At 43.1% G+C, this 21,834-nt stretch overlaps 1 protein-coding gene across 4 annotated transcripts in view; it reads left to right on the top strand.

Annotated features, from left to right (window-relative positions):
* Window positions 1-21,834, top strand: part of ACADSB (acyl-CoA dehydrogenase short/branched chain) — a 34,132-nt gene that overhangs the window by 1,089 nt on the left and 11,209 nt on the right. Inside the window, exons 1-7 of one of the 4 annotated variants that reach the window (XM_073884728.1) lie at window positions 5,566-5,925; window positions 13,072-13,226; window positions 13,439-13,539; window positions 16,117-16,323; window positions 16,857-17,027; window positions 17,723-17,848; window positions 19,316-19,408. In XM_073884728.1, coding sequence (XP_073740829.1) covers window positions 13,190-13,226; window positions 13,439-13,539; window positions 16,117-16,323; window positions 16,857-17,027; window positions 17,723-17,848; window positions 19,316-19,408 — 735 coding nt within the window. In that variant the 5' untranslated portion in view covers window positions 5,566-5,925; window positions 13,072-13,189. Of the gene's footprint in view, window positions 1-5,565; window positions 5,926-13,066; window positions 13,227-13,438; window positions 13,540-16,116; window positions 16,324-16,856; window positions 17,028-17,722; window positions 17,849-19,315; window positions 19,409-21,834 lie in introns of those variants that run through there. The other 3 variants (XM_025880307.2, XM_025880306.2, XM_073884727.1) reach the window with 3 other exon arrangements.

The following is a 21,834-nucleotide window of genomic DNA, read 5'->3' as shown; positions in this document are numbered from 1 at the left end:
TTTAATTAGAGGTAGTTAATGTTATTTGATTGTTTTACAGGCTTGGGTTATTAAGAAAATTACTAAAGTCATATTAGTATATTGCTGCAAACAAATAGGGGAGAGAGAGTCTCTTTGGAAGCTGGGTTTAGATTTTAGGAGAAGAGAATTGGCGAAAACACTGCAGCAAAAGAGGACTGGGGGTATTTTAAGGAATGCTGGAGTTTATCCTTTGGAATTGTTGAGAACCATTGAAGGTTTTGAGCCTTGGAGGTACAGAATCAGCTATGATCTAGGTTTATTGCTGTGACAGCAGGTGGCATGGAGGGTAGAGAATTGCAAAGTAGGGCTAATTTTGGTCCCTCTCAAAGATAAATGGAGGGGCACCTGGGGAGCTCAGTAGGTTAAGCATCTGCCTTCGGCTCAGGTCATGATCTTGGGATCCTGGGATCAAGTCCCGCATCAGGCTCCCTGCTCAGCGGGGTGTCTGCTTCTCCCTCTCCTCTCCTCGTGCTCTCTCTCACTCTCTCTCTCTCAAATAAATAAAATCTTTTTTTTAAAAAAAAAAGAAGGTAAATGGAAAGGCAGAATTTAGTGAGAATTTACAATAGGCAGAGCATTTTATATCCTCCACCCGATATCCTCTAACTATTAAGCGAGTATTAGTGGCTTCATCTAACAGATGAGGAGGCACTGGGAGGTAGTGAGTGTTCAGTGTGCTCTTCTCACCCAGCAGTAAGGTCAGAGCATGGGCACTCAGCCATGCTTACCTTCTCAGAAAGACTTTGTTGTCCCTGAAATACATTAGAACGAACATGCCCATTATGGTTGGGCAATCCAATTTGTAAGGAATTGACTTGGTCACCCTGTGGTTCCAAAACATTTTAGGCAACTCGATATTTTGCAAGAGAGCATTTTAAAAAAATATTCTTGATGTGATATTTCCTTGTTCGATTAATCCTATGAAGGTCTGCCAGTGGCTGGAACTGCTAAACTAGATCTATAGCTTGTTCAGCTTTTTGCTATTCAAGAAAACCGGCAGCACTTTTTTTCGGACATTATGTGTGTCTAGGCAGTGAGAGGTTAGTACATGCATAAGCAGAAATTGTTCGTGTGCCATAAACCCAAGCCCTAGAGTCAGAGTACTTGAGTTTGAACCCTCTCCACCACCTCGTAGCAGGACAACCTTAAGACCAGTTACTGCCCCATTCTGTACTTCTGTTTCCTTTCCTGCAAAGTGGGGAGAACAGTAGCATTAGGGGAGATGTTAGATGTTAGGTGCTTAGAACAGCTCTTGGGACATAGTAAATACTCAGTAAATGCTCACTGTTAATACGGGCAGAATCTATTACCAGTAACTCTGGTGGGAGGGGGGTGTCTTTGCTCTGTGCAAAGTACTCTGATCAGCGTTAGGGGTCTGTAAGTTTACAACAGGGTCTTTGACCTCAGGGAAGTTACATTTTTAATTGGAGAGACCAGGTATATGGGTTAAGAAATGCCATTAGGACAGTAGAAGATTTTATTTATTGCCAGTGTTAAATAAACAGCACGGACAGATGTGCTTACAGAAGGAGGGGCTGGAACTGAGCATCAAAAGAAGGGATGGCTTAGGTTTAGGTAAAGCAGCAGAGGGGTGGAGATTATAGGCTAAGGAGATGTATGCGCCAAGGTGTAGATGTAGGAATATACTGCGCTTGTTTAAGAAATAATTATTGTAGGATTGCTGATGTGACAAGTTTGCAGGTTGATGGAATGAGTTTAAAAGACAAGTCTCTATCATGTTAAGTGGTTAGGTCCATACTTGTTCTGCAGCGGTGTTGTTCTAACAGGGTTGTCCACAGTCCCAGATAACAGCCCTTTTGGTTACTAAAATACAAGCATTCATAATGTTATTACTCATCAGTACAGAAATGGCAGTGGTTTTTTTGCAAATACAAATAGGACCTTGTTTCCCATCCTTCTTTCTTTCTGGTGCCAAGAAGACTAAGTAACCATAACGATCTTCTCTGGCAGCCGCAAGATGCTTTCTCCTTTCTTTCAGGATCCTTTCATACCAGCTTACATTGCCTTGACCCCCCCTTTTCCTAAGTGCTAGACCAGGGTTTCTGAGTTTTGGCGCTGTCGACATCCAAGGCTGGATCATTCATTCTCTGTTGTGGGAGGCTGTCCTGTGCATTAGGGGATGTTGAGCACCCTTGACCCCTGCCACAGCTAAAAATGCCTCCAGGCATTGCCAGGTGTTCCCTGGGGGGCGAAAGTGTGCCCCTATTCAGAACCATTGGTATAGACCTGTGCTCTGCATGTCCTCCTCAAGAGTGGGAAATTGGGGACTTTCCCTTATAACCTGGTAGAAAACTATCTCTCATCCTACTATTTGCCACACCCAGTTTGTTGACCAAAGAAATTGATTTTCAAGATTTCCGCAGGAGCCATTGAGATTCCGAGCTGCTGTTTGCCAAAGGGTCCTACCGGATAAAACGGTTAGTACCTTGCAGAGGGAACCCAAAAGGTTAGGTTCCACTTAGACCACTTCAAAAGTTCACCTGTGGTGGAACAAGCCCTCAGCTAAGGTGATACCACTGATGGTTAGAATGGCGGACGCGCTCATAAAGGAAGACTTGAGAAGATTTGGTCATTATCTTGAAATGGAGGAATTAGATGGATGCCACATTTTCCGAATGGAGTGGCTCTGTGACACGCAAAGATTGGGGCATCTGGAGGAAAACGGTTTAGGGGGAACAGAAAGGAAAAGGGTTCATTCTGCTTTAGACTCCAGACTTCTGAAAGTGTCAGTTAAACTTATGACTAGAAGCATTTTGGAAGCTGAGCAGGAAAGGGATCTGGAAACTGGTAGAAAAATCAGAGCCAGAGATATAGGTCTGAGCCTTTGGAGTATATCACAGACAATTTGGGGGGACTGTTGGCAGACTGGCAAAGAAAGCAAAGAGGAGAATTAATGTGGGGTATCCCTTAGAGGAGGATTTGTGACAAGTGGGCTTTATTCAGAACTGGACCAAAAGAAGGGAAAGGATATTTAAGTCCAGGACAAAAAACATTCACTCGAAGAAAAGCCTTATCTCACCTGCGTGAGGGAGCCAACAGAAGAAGTAGCTGGCTCTCTCAAAGGTGAAGGTTAAAGGTTTCCATACCTTAGTAGGGACAAGGGAAGGTGCAGAAACGGATTCTAAGGGAAAAACAGAGTGCTTTTAGGAATGGCATGGGTTTTTAGGAGAACAGGCAGGAGATAAGAAAGTTGGTGATAATATTTGTCTATACAGGTATTGGTACTTTTTGCACAAAACTCCCCTACAAAGGGATTTCCGGCGGCCCCCTTTCCCCAAACTTACTGCTTTTAGACAGATAAAGGAAGCTCTGAGAAGGCTTGTTTCGGCATTTGTTGAATCTCAAATGTCTTCAAATTTAAAACAACCTTTCTGTCAACCCTGGGGCTCCAAGCAGACCCCCCCCACCATGAGCGATACACCGTGGGTGTGCCACCATTCTCCCTGCGAGAGACAATCGGGTTGTTTCCAGTGTTCCGCTCTTACGAATAAAGCTGCTCTGCACGTTTGTGCGCAGGCTTTTCTTAAACTTAAAGTGCTCATTTCTCTGAGTAAAATAGTCAAGAGCACAGCTGCTGGGTCATGTGGGAAGTGCACGGTTGTACAGAAACTGCTGACCAGGTTTCCAGGTGGTCCTGTCAACTCCTGTGCTTGGCGGCGGCGTGTGAGAGCTACTTTCACCTCATTCTTGCCATCGGTTGGCATTGTCACTATGATTTCTTTTTTATTTTAACCAATCTGATCATATCTCACTGTGTTGATTTGCTTTTAAAATATTTTTTAGTTTCCAGCAGGATCGGAGGGAGAGGGATTCTGGTTTGTTGACGGTTAAAAGATCCTTCTTTTGTGGATTATACATATTTAATTGTATCATAAAATAATATTATTTTACCTTTTCTGGGTCTGTAAAGTTGAGTCAGTGCTGTGAAAGAGAAAACCGGAGGCCGAAAATGGTGTTGTTTAGGTTAAGGGCACCAAGGCAGGGGACCAAGACTTAACACCTAACTTAACTGCAGTTTCAACCCCCCAGGAATGTAACCTTTAACGGGTCAACTTGGAATTTCCTGGTCCAACTAGGAATTTCCAAGTCCAACTAGAAAATGCAGAGAGACCCCTTCAGCTCCCCTTAGGAGGGAGGGCAGCCTTGCCTAAACAGTGCATTCCTTGATAACAAATTACTTTCTTCTTCTTTTTTTAAATGCCTTCTCTGCCTTTGAAAACCTTTCTTTTATTTAGCTCAGTGGAGCTCCCCTCGGCTTACTAGATGGGATGCTGCCCAGTTCACAAATCATTGAGTAAAACCAGTTATATCTTCAAATTTACTTGGTTAAATTTTGTTTAACAGTGCAAAAGGACATGAAAAATACCATCAAGATCCCTCTACCAAGGGTGAGCTGTAGAATCATTATATGATATTTATGGGCTTGTAAGTTAAAAAGGACTTATGGGGCGCCTGGCTGGCTCAATCACTAGAGCATGCCACTCTTGATCTCAGGATCATGAGTTCAAGCCCCACACTGGGCATAGAGCTTACTTAAAAAAAAAAATTAAAAAAAAGACTTAGAAAAAAATGAAATCTGTTCATGCAACTGATGTCATTAGCCAGTATTAAAATGCACATTAAATTAGAAAATTAAATATATAAAACACTAAAAATAAGCATGGGCAGATCCCTTTATTATCTTAGAGTAAGGAATGTCATTCTCATTAAAAGCTGGATGTCATCACCCAAAAAGAGTAATAATTTTGACAACATAAAAACCATAGACTTCTGCATGACAGCACAAAACAAGCATAAGCAAAGTCAAAAGACAAATGGCAAACCGGTTTTAAAAAATTGCAACCCCTGCCACCAAAGGGAGGATTTCCTTAACTTACGTAGTGCTCCTGGAAATCAGGGAAGAAAAAAACAACTGAATAGGAAAATGGGCAAAGGACATGAATAAACAATAAACAGAAAAAGAACTACAATTGGTTCTTAAATGTGTGAAAAGACCCTCACACTCAGAGGAGAAATACAAGTCTGAGAATACTTTGCAATACAGTTCTCTCCTGTCAGGTGGATGCAGAAGTCCAAAAGTTGGCCAGCATGCTGTGCTGGCTAGGCCCTAGGAAAGTGGGCACCCTTACACACTTACCAGTGGGGGGCGGTGGTTTCAGTGCTGCCAAGGACAATTTGGGAAGACTTACCTGAATTTTGAATTCGGTTTTTGCTCTCTAAAATAGAATTCCCACTTCCAGTTTGTGCCACAGATTGAGTGCGCTAATATAGGTCAGAGGTCACTCATTGTAGCATCCTGTTGCCTGACAGTCTTTGCAGTTTCCGTGTCTGTGTGGATTCCCTGTGCCTGCACCATTAAATTGGATTTTCTCCTATTAACCTGTCTCTTCTCAACGTGATTCTTAGTCCAGCTAGAAGGACCCTGAAGAGTAGAAAAAATTCTCCCTCACCAGCACTTGCTAGATTCACACTCACCAGGATTCTTGCTGGAGGCAGACCAAAATGATCAGATGCCAAGGGTAGGGGTTTTCATTAACCTGACTCAGCAGGATTCTTGCTAAAGCAGGACTAAGCGGACCAAGGGCACTGCCCAAGGACAGTGCCCAAGGTCAGGGCCTAGTGAGAGAGACTCGGAGGAGCTGACTGACATTTGGTTTAGGGAGAGAGTCTTTGTCAAACATCCTCAACACTTGAAGGTCAGGTGGTGGGAGCGAAGCTAGAGCAGGAGACAGAAAGACTGGCAGGAGGGAACAGGAAGAAAACGAGAAGAGAGCATTTAGAAGGAGGAGGCTGTGCCCAGCTGAGCTGAATCTGCGGAGAGCAAGCAAGTCGGAGCCCGAAAAGCAGGAGGTGTTGGTGGAGACCCTACGGGGAGGGGTGCTGGTGAGTGGTGGGGGCACTCAGGAGGCAAAGAGGGCGAGCAAGGCACGGCTTCCACAGTGCCTGGCTGCGCCCAGGAGAGACGAGAGGGTCCAGAGGGTGGTTCCCACGGTGGATGATTCAAGGATGATTCACATGCTAAGAATTTGAGCAGGGAAAAATGGAAGAATGTGAGCAGACAGAAGGGAGGGCCTTTTTTTTTTTTTTTTTAAGATTTTATTTATTTGAGAGAGTAGGAGCAGAGGGGAGAGGGAGAAGCAGGCTCCCCGCCGAGCAGGGAGCCTGATGCGGGGCTCGATCCCAGGACCCCAGGATCATGACCTGAGCCGAAGGCAGATGCTTAACCGACTGAGCCCCTCAGGCGCCCCGGGACAGGCCTTTCTTAAGAGGAGGGACATCATTTACGTTGTACCAGGAGGGGAGAGGGGTGAGGGTGCAGACGCAGGACACCGAGTGGGTGTGGTGGCAACAAGTTGAAGTGTTCCCATTTGTTGGCTTTTATTTTTTCTGGTAGATGGTGAGTCATTGGCTGACAGTAAGGGGTGAGCTTAGGGGGACTTGAGTTCCTGTAACCATTTCAGGGAATGGGAAAGGGTCTAAGTGGAGGTCGGTGACTAAGAATTAGTAGTCGGATTAGGCCACACACATGTCTGTGTCTCCTGACAGTGCCCTGGATGCAGTCACGGCTAGAGTTGTGATCGGAACTGCAGTGAGACAGATTTGGGGAGAAGTCAATGGCAGAGGGGCAGCGCTGGAATCTGGGAGCGCTGGAGGTGCCAGGTGGCGAGCGGTGGTGGTGGGCACACAGCTTTGTGCCTTTGTCAAAACCCTTTAAACTGTATGCCATGCCACAAAGAGTCAATTTTATGTATAAAAGTAAAATCGAGGGGCGCCTGGGTGGCTCAGTCGTTAAGCGTCTGCCTTCGGCTCAGGTCATGATCCCGGGGTCCTGGGATCGAGCCCCACATCTGGCTCCCCGCTCCCCGCTTCTCCCTCTCCCACTCCCCCTGCTTGTGTTCCCTCTCTCGCTGTGTCTCTCACTGTCGGATAAATAAAAAAAATCTTAAAAAAAAAAAAAAAAGTAAAATCGAACCAGATATAAGGGGAAGATGGGAATGCCACTGTGGCCAATGAATCTAACTGTATGACAAGTTGTGATACTGAGATTTGTAATAAATATATATTGGGTCTTCCTTTAGGGTTCCTGGCTCACAGTTCCCAAAATCTTGGGAGTTTCCTAGGCAGTAAGAGCAAAGAGCATCTTTTGTTCAAATATTTGGTCTCTCTCTCTCTTTTTTTTTTTTTTTTTAAGATTTCATTTATTTATTTGAGAGAGAGCGAGAGAGCACAAGCAGGGGGAGTGGGAGAGGGAGAAGCAGGCTCCCTGCTGAGCAGGGAGCTGATGCGGGGCTCAATCCCAGGACCCCAGGATCATGACCTGAGCTGAAGGCAGACGCTTAATAGACTGAGTCACCCAGGCGTCGCAGAATATTTGGTCTCTTGTTTGCAGTTCCTGAAATCCTCTTGAGAGCCTTGAAGGTGAAATGGGTGCCTTGTTGTTCATACCAGACCCCCTTCTAGTGCACTTGAGTTTATGTTAATGAGGTGACTTCTGGACTGCAACCGAGGGTGGGGACCGGGTGCTGGGAGCTAACCTCATGATCAGAGGGTTGGACCTTTCAGTTTGACCCCCCAGCCTCCTGGGAGGGAAGAGGGACTGAAGGTGAATTAGTCACCGCTGGCCAATGATATAATCAATCTGGCCTACATAACGAGGCCTCCATAAAAACCCATTAGGACAAGGCTCCCAGAGCTTCTCGGTTGGTGAGCCCAGGGAGGTGCTGGGAGAGGGGTGCCTGAGTAGAGAGCATGGAAGTTCCACCCCCATTCCCCCAACCTTGCCCTGTGCATCTCTTCCTGTGGCTGTCCTGAGTTCTCTTCTTTGATAGTAAACTAGTAAGTAAAATGTTCCTCTCAGTTCTGTGAGCTGCTCTAGTAGACTAAACAAGACTACCCCCCAAGGAGCAGGTACTAGGAACCTGCAGTCTATAGCCCATAGGTCTGAAGCATGGCGGACGGCCTGGGCTTGTCACTGTTATGTGAAGTGGGCCAGGGGCCATCTTGTGGGACTGAGCCCCTTGACTTGTGGGACCCGATGCCATCTTTAGGTAGGTAGAGTCAGAATTGAGTTGAATGGTAGGACACCTGGTGGGTGTGGGAGAATTACTTGTTGGTGTGGGGGGAAAACCCTACACGTTAGAATTAGTCTCAGAATTATTACAGGAGAATCACATCACCACACAAAGGGGGTGGGGAAGGAGGAAGGTGCAGAAACAGTGTTTTGATTGGGTACCCTAAGGCCAAAGATGAAAAGAACTGTATACAAGCACCGCACTCTTAACGGATAAATCTGTTTCTCGCAGCGGTATGGGTTAGCAGTTCTGAAACTATTGTAAATGTGCACTAGGTTTGTACCAGCAAATCATCCTAGATCATGAGAGCCAAGTTTCTCACCTTCAGAAGGTTACCAGGAAGGGGGTGCCTGAGTGGCTCAGTCGGTTAAGCGTCTGTCCCGCATCTCCCTCTCCCTCTGTTGCTCCCTGCTTGTGCTCTCTCTCGCTTGTGCTTTCTCTCTCTCTCTCGATCTCTCTCTCAAACAAATAAATAAAATCTTCAAATAAAATGTTTAAAAAAATGTTAAGAAATCACAGGTAAGAAAAGAAGACCAGATATCTTGAACGCTGGGGTGCCGGGATGGAATCAAAGGGAAGAAAACACACTTTCGTGCACACATGCAGAAAAGAGACCCAGGGGGACACATTTGGTGGGAACCCCTGAATATAGGCATTTAAGGTGGAGCCCTTCGTGTTCTATCAAAACATTTCCTTTGGAAAAGTCTAAGAGGGACTTTGCAGGTTAGCGAACTTCTCTCCTGTGTCCTCCTTTTTTTTTTTTTTACCTTTCGGGCGTTGTAAAAGCCTGTAGACTTAAAGCACTCAAGGAATGTTTGGAACGGTATTTCATTATGCTGAGACATAACGGAGAAGGGTTATGACTCCTTACAGCTAACCTTAATGAGTTTAGCAGAAAATCTACCAGAACATCCGGCAGTCAGGGCTTCTTCACCTTTTTTTGTGCCATGAATGAAAGGTATACAGCAATATAGTGAAATTTAATAGCCCCTTTCTCAAAATGTTTTAAAACACATAAACTACGCAAGATTACAAAGGAACCCAGTTATAAAAGTCATAAAAATGTTTTTAGTTGTGATAGTGGTAATATATGTTTCTTAAGATCTGGCAACAGGCCAGCAGTTCTGAAGTCATGAGGAGCCTCAAGATGTTTGCACTAGCTGTTATTTGATATAAAAATACCTGTCATTTCTTTCGGTGACCGTCACCGATAACTTGGAACTCGTTGCCTCCATTTCATAATTGAAGGAAATGCTTGACTTCAGTTAGAGGTTAGTGAAATAAAGATATAAGTTCCCCCACCCAAGTTCATGGGCTTGATTGTTTGGCCCACAGGAGTCTGCGGACCCCAGGTTTGATCGTCAATACTTCTAAGGGCAGCAGAACTCTGGTCCGTTGAGTAGGAAACAGATCATCCTCAAGCTCCAAGAAGTATTTGGCAAGGCATAAATAACTATTATTCCACTCAAGTCTCGATTGCTGCTCTATACAAAAAAATGTGATGATGTGGTGCAATGGGTTATAACTGTGGAAAATCATTTTGATGGAGTGGATACCAACGCTGCAGAGGCTGAGGTCAACACTGAAGGGCAGGGGACAGTTGAAAATCATCATCAGAAACCTTGGACTGTGTGTTTAAAGGCGAGGCAGGGAAATGTTTCCTTTATTAAAGACTGTCCTATTAAAGGGAACATTGTTTTTCTGCCCAAAAGGATAGGTAATAACATTCAGTGCTTTGGTTAAAAAGGGATTCCATGTTCAGGGTGTAGCCACTGTGTTTTGTGACGGCATCTTCAGTAAGCTCACCCTACCTTTGTATGGCACTACCCACTTTGTAAAGCACATCTGCCTGTGTGGTCTTGTGAATCTAAAATAATTGTTATGTGTCAGATGCCTGGGTGGCTCAGTGGGTTAAGCGTCCGACTCTAGGTTTCGGCTCAGGTCGTGATCTCAGGGTTGTGAGATCGAGCCCCACATTGGGCTCTGCGCTGAGCGCAGCGTCTACTTGGGATTCTCTCTTCCTCTCTCTCTCTCTCTAAATGAATAAATAAAATCTTTAAAAGAAATAAAACAATTGTTATGTGTTGAACAGTCATACACTTTGTCAGTAGCAATTTTTAGACTAAGTGGGTCACAGTTGTGTCAAGCAGGAACAAATGGGTATTATTGTAATACCTGCTGGCTTCTTAAGTTTCTCAGTGGTGGGCTTTCTGTTAAACTCCAGCACAGAGGTGATACATTGACTCACAGACACAAAGAACTCTGTAGGGGGGTCTAGTGAAGTAAATAATCTCCCCTAGAAAGAAGAATCGAGGGCAATGTGTTGGAGTTGTAAAATATAACAGGCTAGTTTCCTGATCATTTTGTGGAGATTAGTTGGCTCATTCTCTCATGAATTCCGAAGTCTGTTGAGGGTCCCATGCAGGACTCGCACACCAACCACGGAGCAGAACACACCCCACGGGCATCTAGTTTCCTTCTCCCATAACCCCATCCCTTCTCCCAGCCCATCTGTCCTTGGGGCCTGCTGCTACTGAGCACACTCTGTCCTTCAGCTCCCTTCCCGAAGCCCCTACGTCCCTCCATTTCTTACCTCCATCCTCCTTACCCTTGATTCTTCCATTTGTTTCACTGGGGAGAAGACATCACTACCTCATGTGTGTGCCCCCCACCCCCAGCTTCTTTCTAGTCCAAAGTGTTCCTGTCCCAACTAGGTCTTTTAACAAGGAAAAAAATGTTCTTTGTAACTTGGCCCTAAACTATCTGCCTTCTGCTTCTGCAAACAAAACAAAATTAACTACAAGATTGAGAGAGACACATTTTCTTTTTCTAACCGACCAATGTTTGTTTTCCCTCCTGAATCTAGAGAAGAGTACATCGACTCCTGGGTACATTAACTACAAAGACTGACCCAAGTGTAGGAAAGATCGACAGTGGTTTCAAACTCAGTGACTCTTGTTTTTTGTTTTTTTGTTTTTTTCTTTTTATCAGTAAACTTTTCCATGTATAAGCAAAACTATTGAGAAAAAATATATTGCAGTATATTACTACATTTGCTTTTTTTTTTTAAACGCCATATATGCTTTTTAATCCGCAAAACCTGGCTTTGCTTTTTGCCTGTTCCATGAGCCTTATAGTGTTCCCCTTGGTACCCTGCGCTCTCGGGCCGTTGTCAGACGCTCAGAACACTTGTTTCTAAGTCTTGTTGAATAAAAGGAAAATATTAATTCTTTTCTTAACAGCTTTATTGAAATATAATTTACATACCATAAAATTCACTCTTTTAAAGCGTATAATGCAATGATTTTGAGGTAATTTACAGAGTTGTAGAATATTTCCAACACCCCCAGCCTCAAGCAACCACTATAGTTTCTATCTCTGTGGATTTGCCTTTTCTGGAAATTTCAAATAGGTAGAATCCTATTAATATGTGAATATGTGATCTTTTGGGGCGCCTGGGTGGCTCAGTTGGTTAAGCGACTGCCTTCAGCTCAGGTCATGATCCTGGAGTCCCGGGATTGAGCCCCGCATCGGGCTCCCAGCTCAGCGGGGAGCGTGCTTCTCCCTCTGACCCTCCCCCCTCTCATGTGCACGCGCTCTCTCTCTCTCTCTCTCTCTCTCTCATTCTCGCTCTCTCAAATAAATAAATAAATCTTAAAAAAAGAATGTGATCTTTTGTAGCTGGCTTGTTTCCCTTAGCATGTTTTTAGTGAACCTAAAAAGACTAATAACTTATTTGTCTTCCCTGTAATAAAATTCTACAAAATAAAATTGGAAAGATATAGCAAGCATTTCAAATTGGATGGTTTCTTTTTTCGACAAAATTGGAGCAGATCCATTGTTTGAGCAGAAATTGGCACGTTTGAAGTACCGGGCACCCTGCAGCAGGAAGACACGCTAATGGCAAGAAAAGCCAGCCTTGCAGTTTAACTCTGTTACTGCTGCGGGGTAGGACCCCCCCGCTGTGTTCTTCAGTGTCCGAGTAGAAATAGTCATTACTGTGTGTCGAGCTCTTACTGTATGGCAGATGCCATGCCAGACCCTTCATGAAGTGAGTTATCTCGTTAATCCTCACAAAACTCAAGATGATTATCTACATGTTTCAGGGAAGGAAACAGACCGAGGAGTTTTAACTGAGGTTGAAATCATTTGCCCAAGATCACGTGGCTGGTAAATACCAGATGCCGGATTTGAAACTAGTTCTTTCAGCCCCTAGAGTCTGTTTTCTTAACCCTGTTGTTGTACCGGCTCTGAACCTGAAACACCAGAGAAGCTGAAACACCAGAACTGGCCTGGAAAACCAAGAGAGCCCTGTTGCCTACGGTCCCCGGGGCGGGGCGGGACGGGGGGCTCTCCTGCCCGCTCAGTTGTCCCTGAGCCCCCACCTATTCCCACCCCACTCTAGAATGCTCTTTGCAGTGGTCACCCAGTAGTGTTACTTATATTCAGGTTTCCCCTTCAAAGAAGTCCATGAAATGTGACATTTTGAGAATGAGTTCCAGGGCGCCTGGGCCGTGCAGTCGGTTGAGCCTCTGACTCTTTGATTTTGGCTCAGGTCATGGTCTTAGGGTTGTGGGAGTGAGCCCCAGGCGGGACTTAAAATGCTTTCTCTCACTCTGCCCCTGCCCCGCAAAATAAATAAATCAATCTTAACAAAAAAGAAAGAAAGAACTCCACCTAGAAAGTTCTATTTTCTTGAAGGTAAAAGCTAATCCTCTGGGAAATTTGTTGGTTAGAAGAGCTTATTGCTTGGATAAAGGACATAATGTTAAACCGGTTTGTGTTTTTGTTCACAAGACAGTGAATTTTAAAATGTTCCAGCTTCCAGTCCTCTTTTTTGGTGACGTAAGAGGTAAGAAGGGGTTATAAAGTTATTTCCGAAGAAACATGTTCAGATACGTCTCTTTACCTTTTGTGTGTGTGTTCCCTATTCAATGGGACTGTTCTGACAGCGGAGAAGAAACTTGCCAACTTCCCTGACTTCTTGGAAAACTCCTCCCCGTGTCCTGAAATCTTCCCAGTCAGCAGCTCTCCTTGGCATAACAAACCCTGGGCTGTCCTGTGCCCCCCTCCAGATGTTTACAGATGAGGAGATGATGATAAAGAACACCGGTGAGTAGACGGCCCAGTGTCACCTCCGGATCCATCTGGCCACCAGTTGGATCCAGTGTGAGATCCCATGACATGTTTGGGGGATATGTTCACCTCAGTTTGTGAATGGAATTTTTTTTTACATTAATTTAAAACTTTTTTTTTTTTTTTTAAGTAAAACCTGTCCTATTAAGAGAATAAAGACGTTACCAGTATTTTTTTTCCCCCTACAGTTAACAAATTTGCCCAGGAACAGGTTGCTCCTCTGGTTTCAACAATGGATGAAAATTCAAAAATGGACACATCGATAATACAAGGATTATTTCAACAAGGGGTATATACTTTATAATTCTTCCCATTCCAAACTTTTATATAAGTACTGTCCCGCGTTAAAATGTATGCATGTGTTTAAATTCAGGAACTGTAATGATGGCTTAATGAACTCTTCATTTCCTAGTCAAAATTATCTGTGTTCTCTTTTAAAGATTTTTATTTTTTTATTTTTGAGAGAGAGATCAGGAGCAGGGGGGAGGGGCAGAGGGAGAAGCAGACTCCCCGCTGAGCAGGAAGCCCGTGGCAGGGCTCCATCCCAGGACCCCGAGATCATGACCTGAGCGGAAGGCGGATGCTTCACTGACAGAGCCACCCGGGTACCCCTCTGTGTTCTCTTTTAGATTGAAATCCTAGTTAAATTCTTTTAAATTGATTTAGCATTTTAAGTTAGGAATACTGTGCTTTTTAAGAAAAGGGCTCAGAAGCAAGAAAGAATGATTTCTTTAGATCTGTGGTCCTCAACCAGAGGCTCTTTTGTCCCCCAAGAGACATTTGGCGGTCTCTGGAGACATTTTTGGTGGTCACAACTGGGGGTGACACAGAGGTCAGGGATGCTGCTAAACATCCTACAGTGTCCAGGACCGCCCCCCAACAAAGTGATCCAGCTCAACAATACCAACATTAAGATTTAGTTAGTAAAACTTCACAGTAGACCATGTATTCTACCTGAGTCCCTCTGCACGCCGCAAACTTAGAAGCAGAGTTGACCTCTGAATTCCACACTAACCAGGGAAACCGGTTTCCAGCTCCCTAAGTCACAGAGCCCTTTAACAGAGGCCCAGTGTACAACATGGATAAAAGTAGAACTGCTCCATCATGGAGGCTCCAAGGAGAACATTTTCAAATGTTCTCAGCATGGGGGCTCCAAGGAGAACATTTTCAAAATCACCACACTTACTCATCACCTCTCCCTCTCCGTAGCTGTGAAGCGACGTTTATCTTTTATTTTGAATACTAGGAAATATCCCAGAACTGGTAGCTCCTCTTCAGAGCCATTGGCTAAAATCTTGTCTGTTACCCTGCTGGAAAAAGACCGCCTTTTCCACTGAACCTAAATAGTTTTTCCTTTTCCCGTTTTAAAGAGACACGCTTGTGGGTACCATACCTAGTAGTGATTTTTCCACCTTCTTTAAAGCAATGAAATGCTTGGGAACATGGAATCTATGTGGAGCCCCCGTGGGCCAGGTGGCATCTGGGAGTCCCGTTTTTCAGGCAGCCTTCATCTTCATTGTTGGCAGAGCCTCTGGGCTGTTCTGAGAAGTCTTAGTGTTCTACCCTCTGAACATCACTCTCCTGACGGGGTGGTTCTTGCGGGCGGGATGGTCTGAAGCCCACAAGCGGCCCTTACTTAGGTGTAACCTCACCTGGAGCATCTGCTTGGTTGCACCTCCTACACCAGCTCTTCTTAGCCACCTCTTAACCCTGTTTATGGTCCCCTGCCGTAGCAATAGCTGACAAAAACGGTATTTCCAACAGAGGAAAAATCGGTGGCTTTTTGGGAGAAGCAGTGTCTCTGACGGCTGTCCAAGAGACCATAATCACATAGTTACCACGCCCTGTGTTTCCTCATAGAACATCATTTCTGGATCTCCCCTTCTCAGTCTTCCCACTAACTTCCCCTCAGCTGACCCATAACCTCCAGGACCCAGACTGCAGCACGCTGTGATTCCAGAAGTGTCTGGGCAGAATAGAAAGCAGCATTAGCCTTTTATCTGTTAACAGTTTTGTGGCTTGAATTACCCGTACACACATTCTCTTTCTGAAATGAGGACACTTAAAAATGGAGAACTGTGGAAGTTTCACGCTCTAAACTTAGGAGTAGCTACTGAACAGTGAGACCATCATTGGAAAGCTTGGCCAGCATCTGGTCGTGTTTAACAGGCCCCCTCCGCCTTGTCTGTTGGGGTTCCAGGAAACACCACCAGATGTCTGCTAACCACCTAGAGTGCCCCAGAAGGAGTGGTCCTTCAGTTATCATCTTGGCTGGATGAGTCAAGGCAGGGAGCCTGCCTAGAAGGGATTGTGCCCCACTGCCTGCCTCCGACTCCTTGCTGTAGGAGACACTTTCTCTTCCATTCCATCATCCTTTGAAGCATTTTGCTGATTTTTGTGTTTTAGATTCCATAAACAAGTGGCAGTTCTAGCTTGTAACCGCTTCCTTTTCAAGTATGTATAGTTTCTATTGCTTTTGTTACTTACAAGATAGTTCAATAGCCATATCAAATTAAAATAAAATATATATACAGTTTTAAAATTAGGAATCTATATAGTTAACATTTAATTTTGAACTTGTTCTTGCAAGGAATTTTCCCATATGGAAATTAGCTTTCTTGGAGCACCCAGGTGGCTCAGTTGGTTAAGCGTCTGCCTTTGGCTCAGGTCATGATCCCGGGGTCCTGGGATCGAGCCCCACATCAGGCTCCCTGCTCAGCGTGGAGACTGCTTTTCCCTTTTCCTCTGCTGCTCCCCCCTGCTTGTGCTCTCTCTCTCTCTCTCTGTCAAATAAGTAAATAAAATCTTAAAAAAAAAGAAGAAAGAAATTAGCTTTCTTAATCTGTTTCCTTGTTTTTCCTTTTAGTTGATGGGTATTGAAATTGAAACAAAATATGGAGGAACAGGCGCTTCCTTTTTTTCCTCTATCCTAGTGATAGAGGAATTAGCCAAAGTTGATGCATCTGTGGCTTTGGTGTGTGACATCCAGAACACAGTAATTAACAATCTAATTAGAAAATATGGAACAGAAGAACAAAAGGCTACCTATTTGACCAAACTTGCAACAGAAAAAGTAAGTCAATAGGAGTTGTTGAAATGAATCTGATCGCTTCTAAACTTAGGACATTTCCAGCTGTGATATTGACTCTACTATCCAAGACCACAACGCGGCACCATTCAATAATCAGGCAATGCTCAGTAAATTAATGCTACTTGGAAAATATGCTCTGCCTCTCATTTCTGCTTGGAAATTCAAGAGAATAATCATCAGACAAAAAAACCTTTTTTTTTTTTTTTTGGCCCCAGTTATATTTTCTTAGTATTTTTGTTGGTGGTTTCATTTACAGTGAGATGTCTAGAAAACTGCAATTATTAGAACGAATTAATTAAATTTAACATTGAATCTGTGCGCTTAAGTCTTTAAATCTATCTTAGACGGGTAGTAGGGTATATTTTAGAAATGCTGTAAAAATACCATGATTTTATAAGTACAGGCTTTTAAAAGTGTCTAAAGCTTTAAGCGACGTGTTTATTTTACTGGAAGTATTTGTTACACAGAGTACAAATACAGTTATTAACTTGGAAATTTTTTGCTTGCATATGTAGGTAGGAAGTATCTGCCTCTCAGAGGCTGGAGCTGGTAGTGATTTATTTGCCTTGAAGACCAGAGCTGATAAAAAGGGAAGCTATTATGTCATCAATGGGTCAAAGATGTGGATCAGCAATGCAGAATATGCAGGGATCTTCCTGGTGATGGCGAACGTGAACCCTGACCTCGTAAGTTTGAAAGCAGAATTTCTTTTCCCCTTCCCACCTTTTCTCTTCATATCTCCTTTCTGCCTGCGTTTCCAAAAGCTTTGTCTTCAAGTCCTCATTCTCCTCAGTACTGAAATGTTAGATAACTGACATCTTTTCAACCTCTTGCTTACTAATCTCCCCGAATATATATGGTTGATGTGATTAGTATTACATGGAGGTCCATTTAGTAATTGCCACCTAATACGTTATATCGGAAGCTAATCTTTCATTTTGTAGGATTTCACATTTTCTATTTAAGAATGAATTTAAGTACCTACTTAGTACATTCATTTTTAAGAATATTTAGTTGGAAAATAGGTGTATGGCAAAAAGGTAAATACATTTGATAGTTTGTCTTTTCTCTGACATAACATCTAACTGAATTACATTTGAAATTTTAAAGCATTTAACAAAATTAGATTTAAAACATGGAATGCTCGTGATCACATAATACTTTAGCATATCTTAATAATTTTCATAGCCATAATGGTTAATTCTAGACTTCTTCATTGTGAATCTAATGTTTTCCAAGTTTACTAATGCACCTGTTGCAGCTCTGAACCCATTAATAATAATGCCAAAAGTTCAGTTTTAGTTTTCTGTTAACTTTCAACTCTTGGAAACGGGATCCTACCAGTTCAAGTGTGGCATAGCATTTTAAATCTTCTTTTTAGGGGTATAAAGGAATTACCTGCTTCCTAGTAGATCGTGACACTGAAGGCCTTCACATAGGGAAAGCAGAAAACAAAATGGGGATTAGAGCTTCTTCCACCTGCCCATTAACCTTTGAAAACGTCAAGGTAGGTATCTTAGAATTTCCAGCAAAAGACTGGCGTGAAATAAGCTTTGCACAGAACAATAGATGCGCAAGAGAAGTGTCACCATATTGAGAGAGTATTTGTGCATAGGAGAGTATTTTGTAAGACTTGGACGATGTTCTTAAGTGACATCTTGGCTAAATGTACTTTTCACGAGAGTTTAAGTGAGTGGAAACCTTTCTGCCCAGCAGCTGACCTCAGAGCCAATGCTGAGGATTAATCCCATTTACACTTTTTAATTTACATGCTTAGGAACCATTTATACTTTATAAACTTGATACTGACTTCAGAGACGGCCGTGTGGTGTGGGTATACCAAAGGCCACAAGGGGGGGATGTTACCCAGTGAGCCTGAGAAAAGACCAGGCAGCGCCTCACAGTTTAGAGTGGAATCTGTTAAAAGTGAGGAAGAGAAATAAGATGAAATCGGAGAGGGAGACAAACCATAAGAGACTCTTAACTCTGGGGAACAAAATGAGGGTTGCTGGAGGGGAGGTGGGGGCAGGGATGGGGTAACTGGGGGATGGTCATTAAGGAGGGCAAATGATGTGATGAGCACTTGATGTTATATGCAACTGATGAATCACTGAATTCTACCTCTGAAACTAATTATGCAGTATGTAAATTAAATTGAATTTTTTAAAAAAGTGAGGAAGAGAAGATTGCCAGAATGCTTTTTAGAACTTGACACAGGTGGAACAGGTTTTGACAGGTTTTTTACACTCGTATTACAGCTTGATCTTTTGGTTCATGAGTGAGCGTGTGGGCGTCCGTGGGGTGACTTTGCAGATAGATGTTCGAGCTTCACTAATTCCCCCAGACTGGCTTCCTTCCTGCTTGCCCTTTCTTTCTCTGTTCTGCCCACTCCATCTTCTGAGGTTATAAAGCTAAATGTATTGTTTTATTGTTCCTAGTCTAGATTTTTTAAAATTACAAATCAACATTTTACTCTGTTTCTTCTCTCCTTCCGCCCCTCCCTGGTGTGCTCATGCGTGTGTGTGCACACAGCTCAGGTGATTTTCATGGGGATAATAGTCTCGGCAGAAGAAAGGTTTGACACCCTTGATTCAGCCAAGTACTTACATGTTTTGTGTAATTCCCAGTGTGTTCAATCTCCTACCATAGAGTACAGGCAAGAATTGGGGGAAATGGTTATTCGTTCGTTATTGTTGGATTGTAGGAGAGTCCCCTTGTCTAGCTCCATTCATTCGTTCAACGCGTGCCTGTGCTGGGCGCTAGTGGAAGCGGTAACAAGCGGCACTGACGTGCGTCCTGTCTTCCCCCAGAGCTGTGTGGGGAGCCATGGAGAGGGAGGCAGCCAAGGGGTGGCCCTTGGAGTCCTGGCCTGGGGTCCTGTCACAGGTTGGAAATGTTGTGTATGCAGAGCTATGTAATCAAAACCTATTATGTAAAATTAAATGTAGAAATCATTGCACATTTTTCCTTTCAGGTTCCAGAAGCCAGTGTCCTGGGGCAAATTGGACACGGCTATAAGTATGCCATCGGGGGTCTTAATGAAGGCAGAATAGGGATTGCCGCACAGGTTGGTCACATTTTAGCCCTTTTGCTTGACTTTTCCACAGTGTGGGTCAATTAAAACGCAGGAAGAAAAAAAATGCAAAAAAGGAAAGAAAAGAAAAAAGAAAAAAATGCAGTGAAACTGATGAGTATTGGAAGTTTGCGAACACAAGATGGCGCCCTTCCCTTCCGTGAGGTGGAGGAATGGCTTCCGACTGATTTCCTTCAGATCCCACTTGGGTCAATTATGTAACGCCCTGAGAACCGAACAATGGCTTAGTGGTGACGCTTTTTCTCCTTTGAGAACGTTAAGTATGATCCAATAGCTGGATCGATAATTTTTCAAATATACTGTAAATTAAATATGCCCTTTTTTTTAAATCGCCTTTTCAGTTTTTGAAGTTCATTCTAGAAGAAATTTTTTTTAATTAAAAATACCGAATATTCTGTGTAGTAAGGGTCTGTAATCTGTAAAGAATTAGTGTTTTGCCTGTGAAAATCAGGCCATTTTGTGTGTGTGGTGCTCGAAATAAAATAGCCACAATTAAATGGATATATACAATGAGAACTATCCCATGTTTTTAGCCAAGTTTGCCCTTTATAATGCACATTACATTTTTCTATGAAGTGAATTTGGTTGATTTCTTGATTAACAAAATGAGTAGCATCTTTGGTTTTATTATAAATGTCATTTTGGGGGCACCTGGCTGGCTCAGTCGGCGGAGCATGTGACTCTTCTTCTTGGAGTTATGAGTTCAAGCCCCCTGTTGGGTGTAGAGATTACTTAAAAATAAACTCTTGTAAAAAATGTCATTTTGTAGAATATATTTGTTTATTTTTAATCAGTGAATATCCCAAATTCAAAAACTTAAAGCGTTTCGATTTTGAAGATGTTATACATATTAGCTATTAGAATAGTTAAATGTTGTAGTATTCCTCTAGATTTTTTTTTTTTTTTGCTGCTGTTAATTTGCTAACAAAACATTCTTAGATCAAAACTTAACCCATGTTTCTCACAAAGCTAGATAATGACAGAAATGACTTATCTGTTCTTTTTAATGTTTTCCTGTGATTCAGCTTCATCAGATATGGCATTAAAAACTGTAGGACTGGGTCTCCTTGTTCTCGGATGTATAAATAATATAGATGTTCTGCCAGTAAAATACACAGCCTGGGCTTTCATCTAATTACTCCAAGTTATCTTATAACCTAATTAAAAGTTAAGGTCAGGTAGTTATTATTTCTTGGTTAACACTGTGGATGCCTTTTAGAGAAAGAGTCACATATAACAGCAAACTGAAGGCATCTATCCTCAAAACTGCAGCCGAAGACTATTTGGTTTTTCAGGATTGATAGTGAAAACATTTTACAGAGATGTAAAAGCCTATTGTGATTGACGACTGGTCATTTTAATTTTCACGTCAATGTGGGATATTATCAGCATGCTGTAAAAGTTTGGTGACATCATCATATCTCAGCCAAAGGTGCAATGGGTTGCTGCCTCACTAAAGTTTGGGCTTTGGGGGGGGCTGTGTCCTTTAATAATTTTTAGCTCGATAGTCTGTTCTCCAGAAAATTTAAAATAAAAGGCTAATGTGAATGAACACTAATGAAATATTGATAAGTTTGTGGGCATTTCCCCCAAAGCTTTCCATATTGATTTTTTCTTTTCTTTTTCTAAAACCCACATACTTTGACATAATGAGGGATAGTGACTTCATGGCCACCTAGTGTTGGAGAAACCGTTTCTGAGCTTGAATCGGTCAGTAGGTTGGTTAGCAACGAGACAGTTCAGCTGAGATTGCCACCATGGCCTGACGGGTTCCAGCACATAAACCTGTGTCTTTAACAGGTGCTCTCAGTGTAGCCCTGCAGGAAACCACTCAGGTTTGAAAACGCCGATGCCTTGGCCACTCATGCCCTCCACTCCCAACGTTTGGATTCAGTCCTTAGACCTCACATCGCTTTTTTTTTTTTTTTTTTTTATCAAGTTCCCACAGATGAACCTAATGTGCAGCCAGGGTTGGGAAACACTGTTCTTTTATATTCTAGTGCCCTTTCCCCTGAAGCTCTTATTAATCCTGATAATATACAACACGGACAGGAAGATAGAAGGTTAGGGAGTGACCTTCCACGTTGAAGGACTGGAGGGAGCTACTCTATAGTCTTCGAGGCCAGTTGAGAGCAAAATTTCCATGGCTCCCTTTATGCCTGGAGAATCAGAGCTTAAACGAGAAGCTTCCTTAGAAGTAACCTGGTTGTATGAAAACAGCTGAGCCAGAGGATTTACCGCTGCTAGAATTAAACAGACTCCTATTTATATGAAATCACTCGCATCTTCTCCCAGTCGCTGGGAAGTTAAGTTCTACAAATGCAGTAGGTGAAGGTACCACCTTTGTGCCTCCAGTCTTCCCCTATCCCCCAATGATTCCATTTGCCTGTAAAAGGAAT

This window comes from Callorhinus ursinus, unplaced genomic scaffold (genome assembly GCF_003265705.2).
Source record: "Callorhinus ursinus isolate GAN/ISIS: 27379988/994484 unplaced genomic scaffold, GSC_fseal_2.0 scaffold58, whole genome shotgun sequence".
NCBI lineage: Eukaryota > Metazoa > Chordata > Mammalia > Carnivora > Otariidae > Callorhinus > Callorhinus ursinus.
This window is presented reverse-complemented; position numbering and strand designations above follow the sequence as displayed.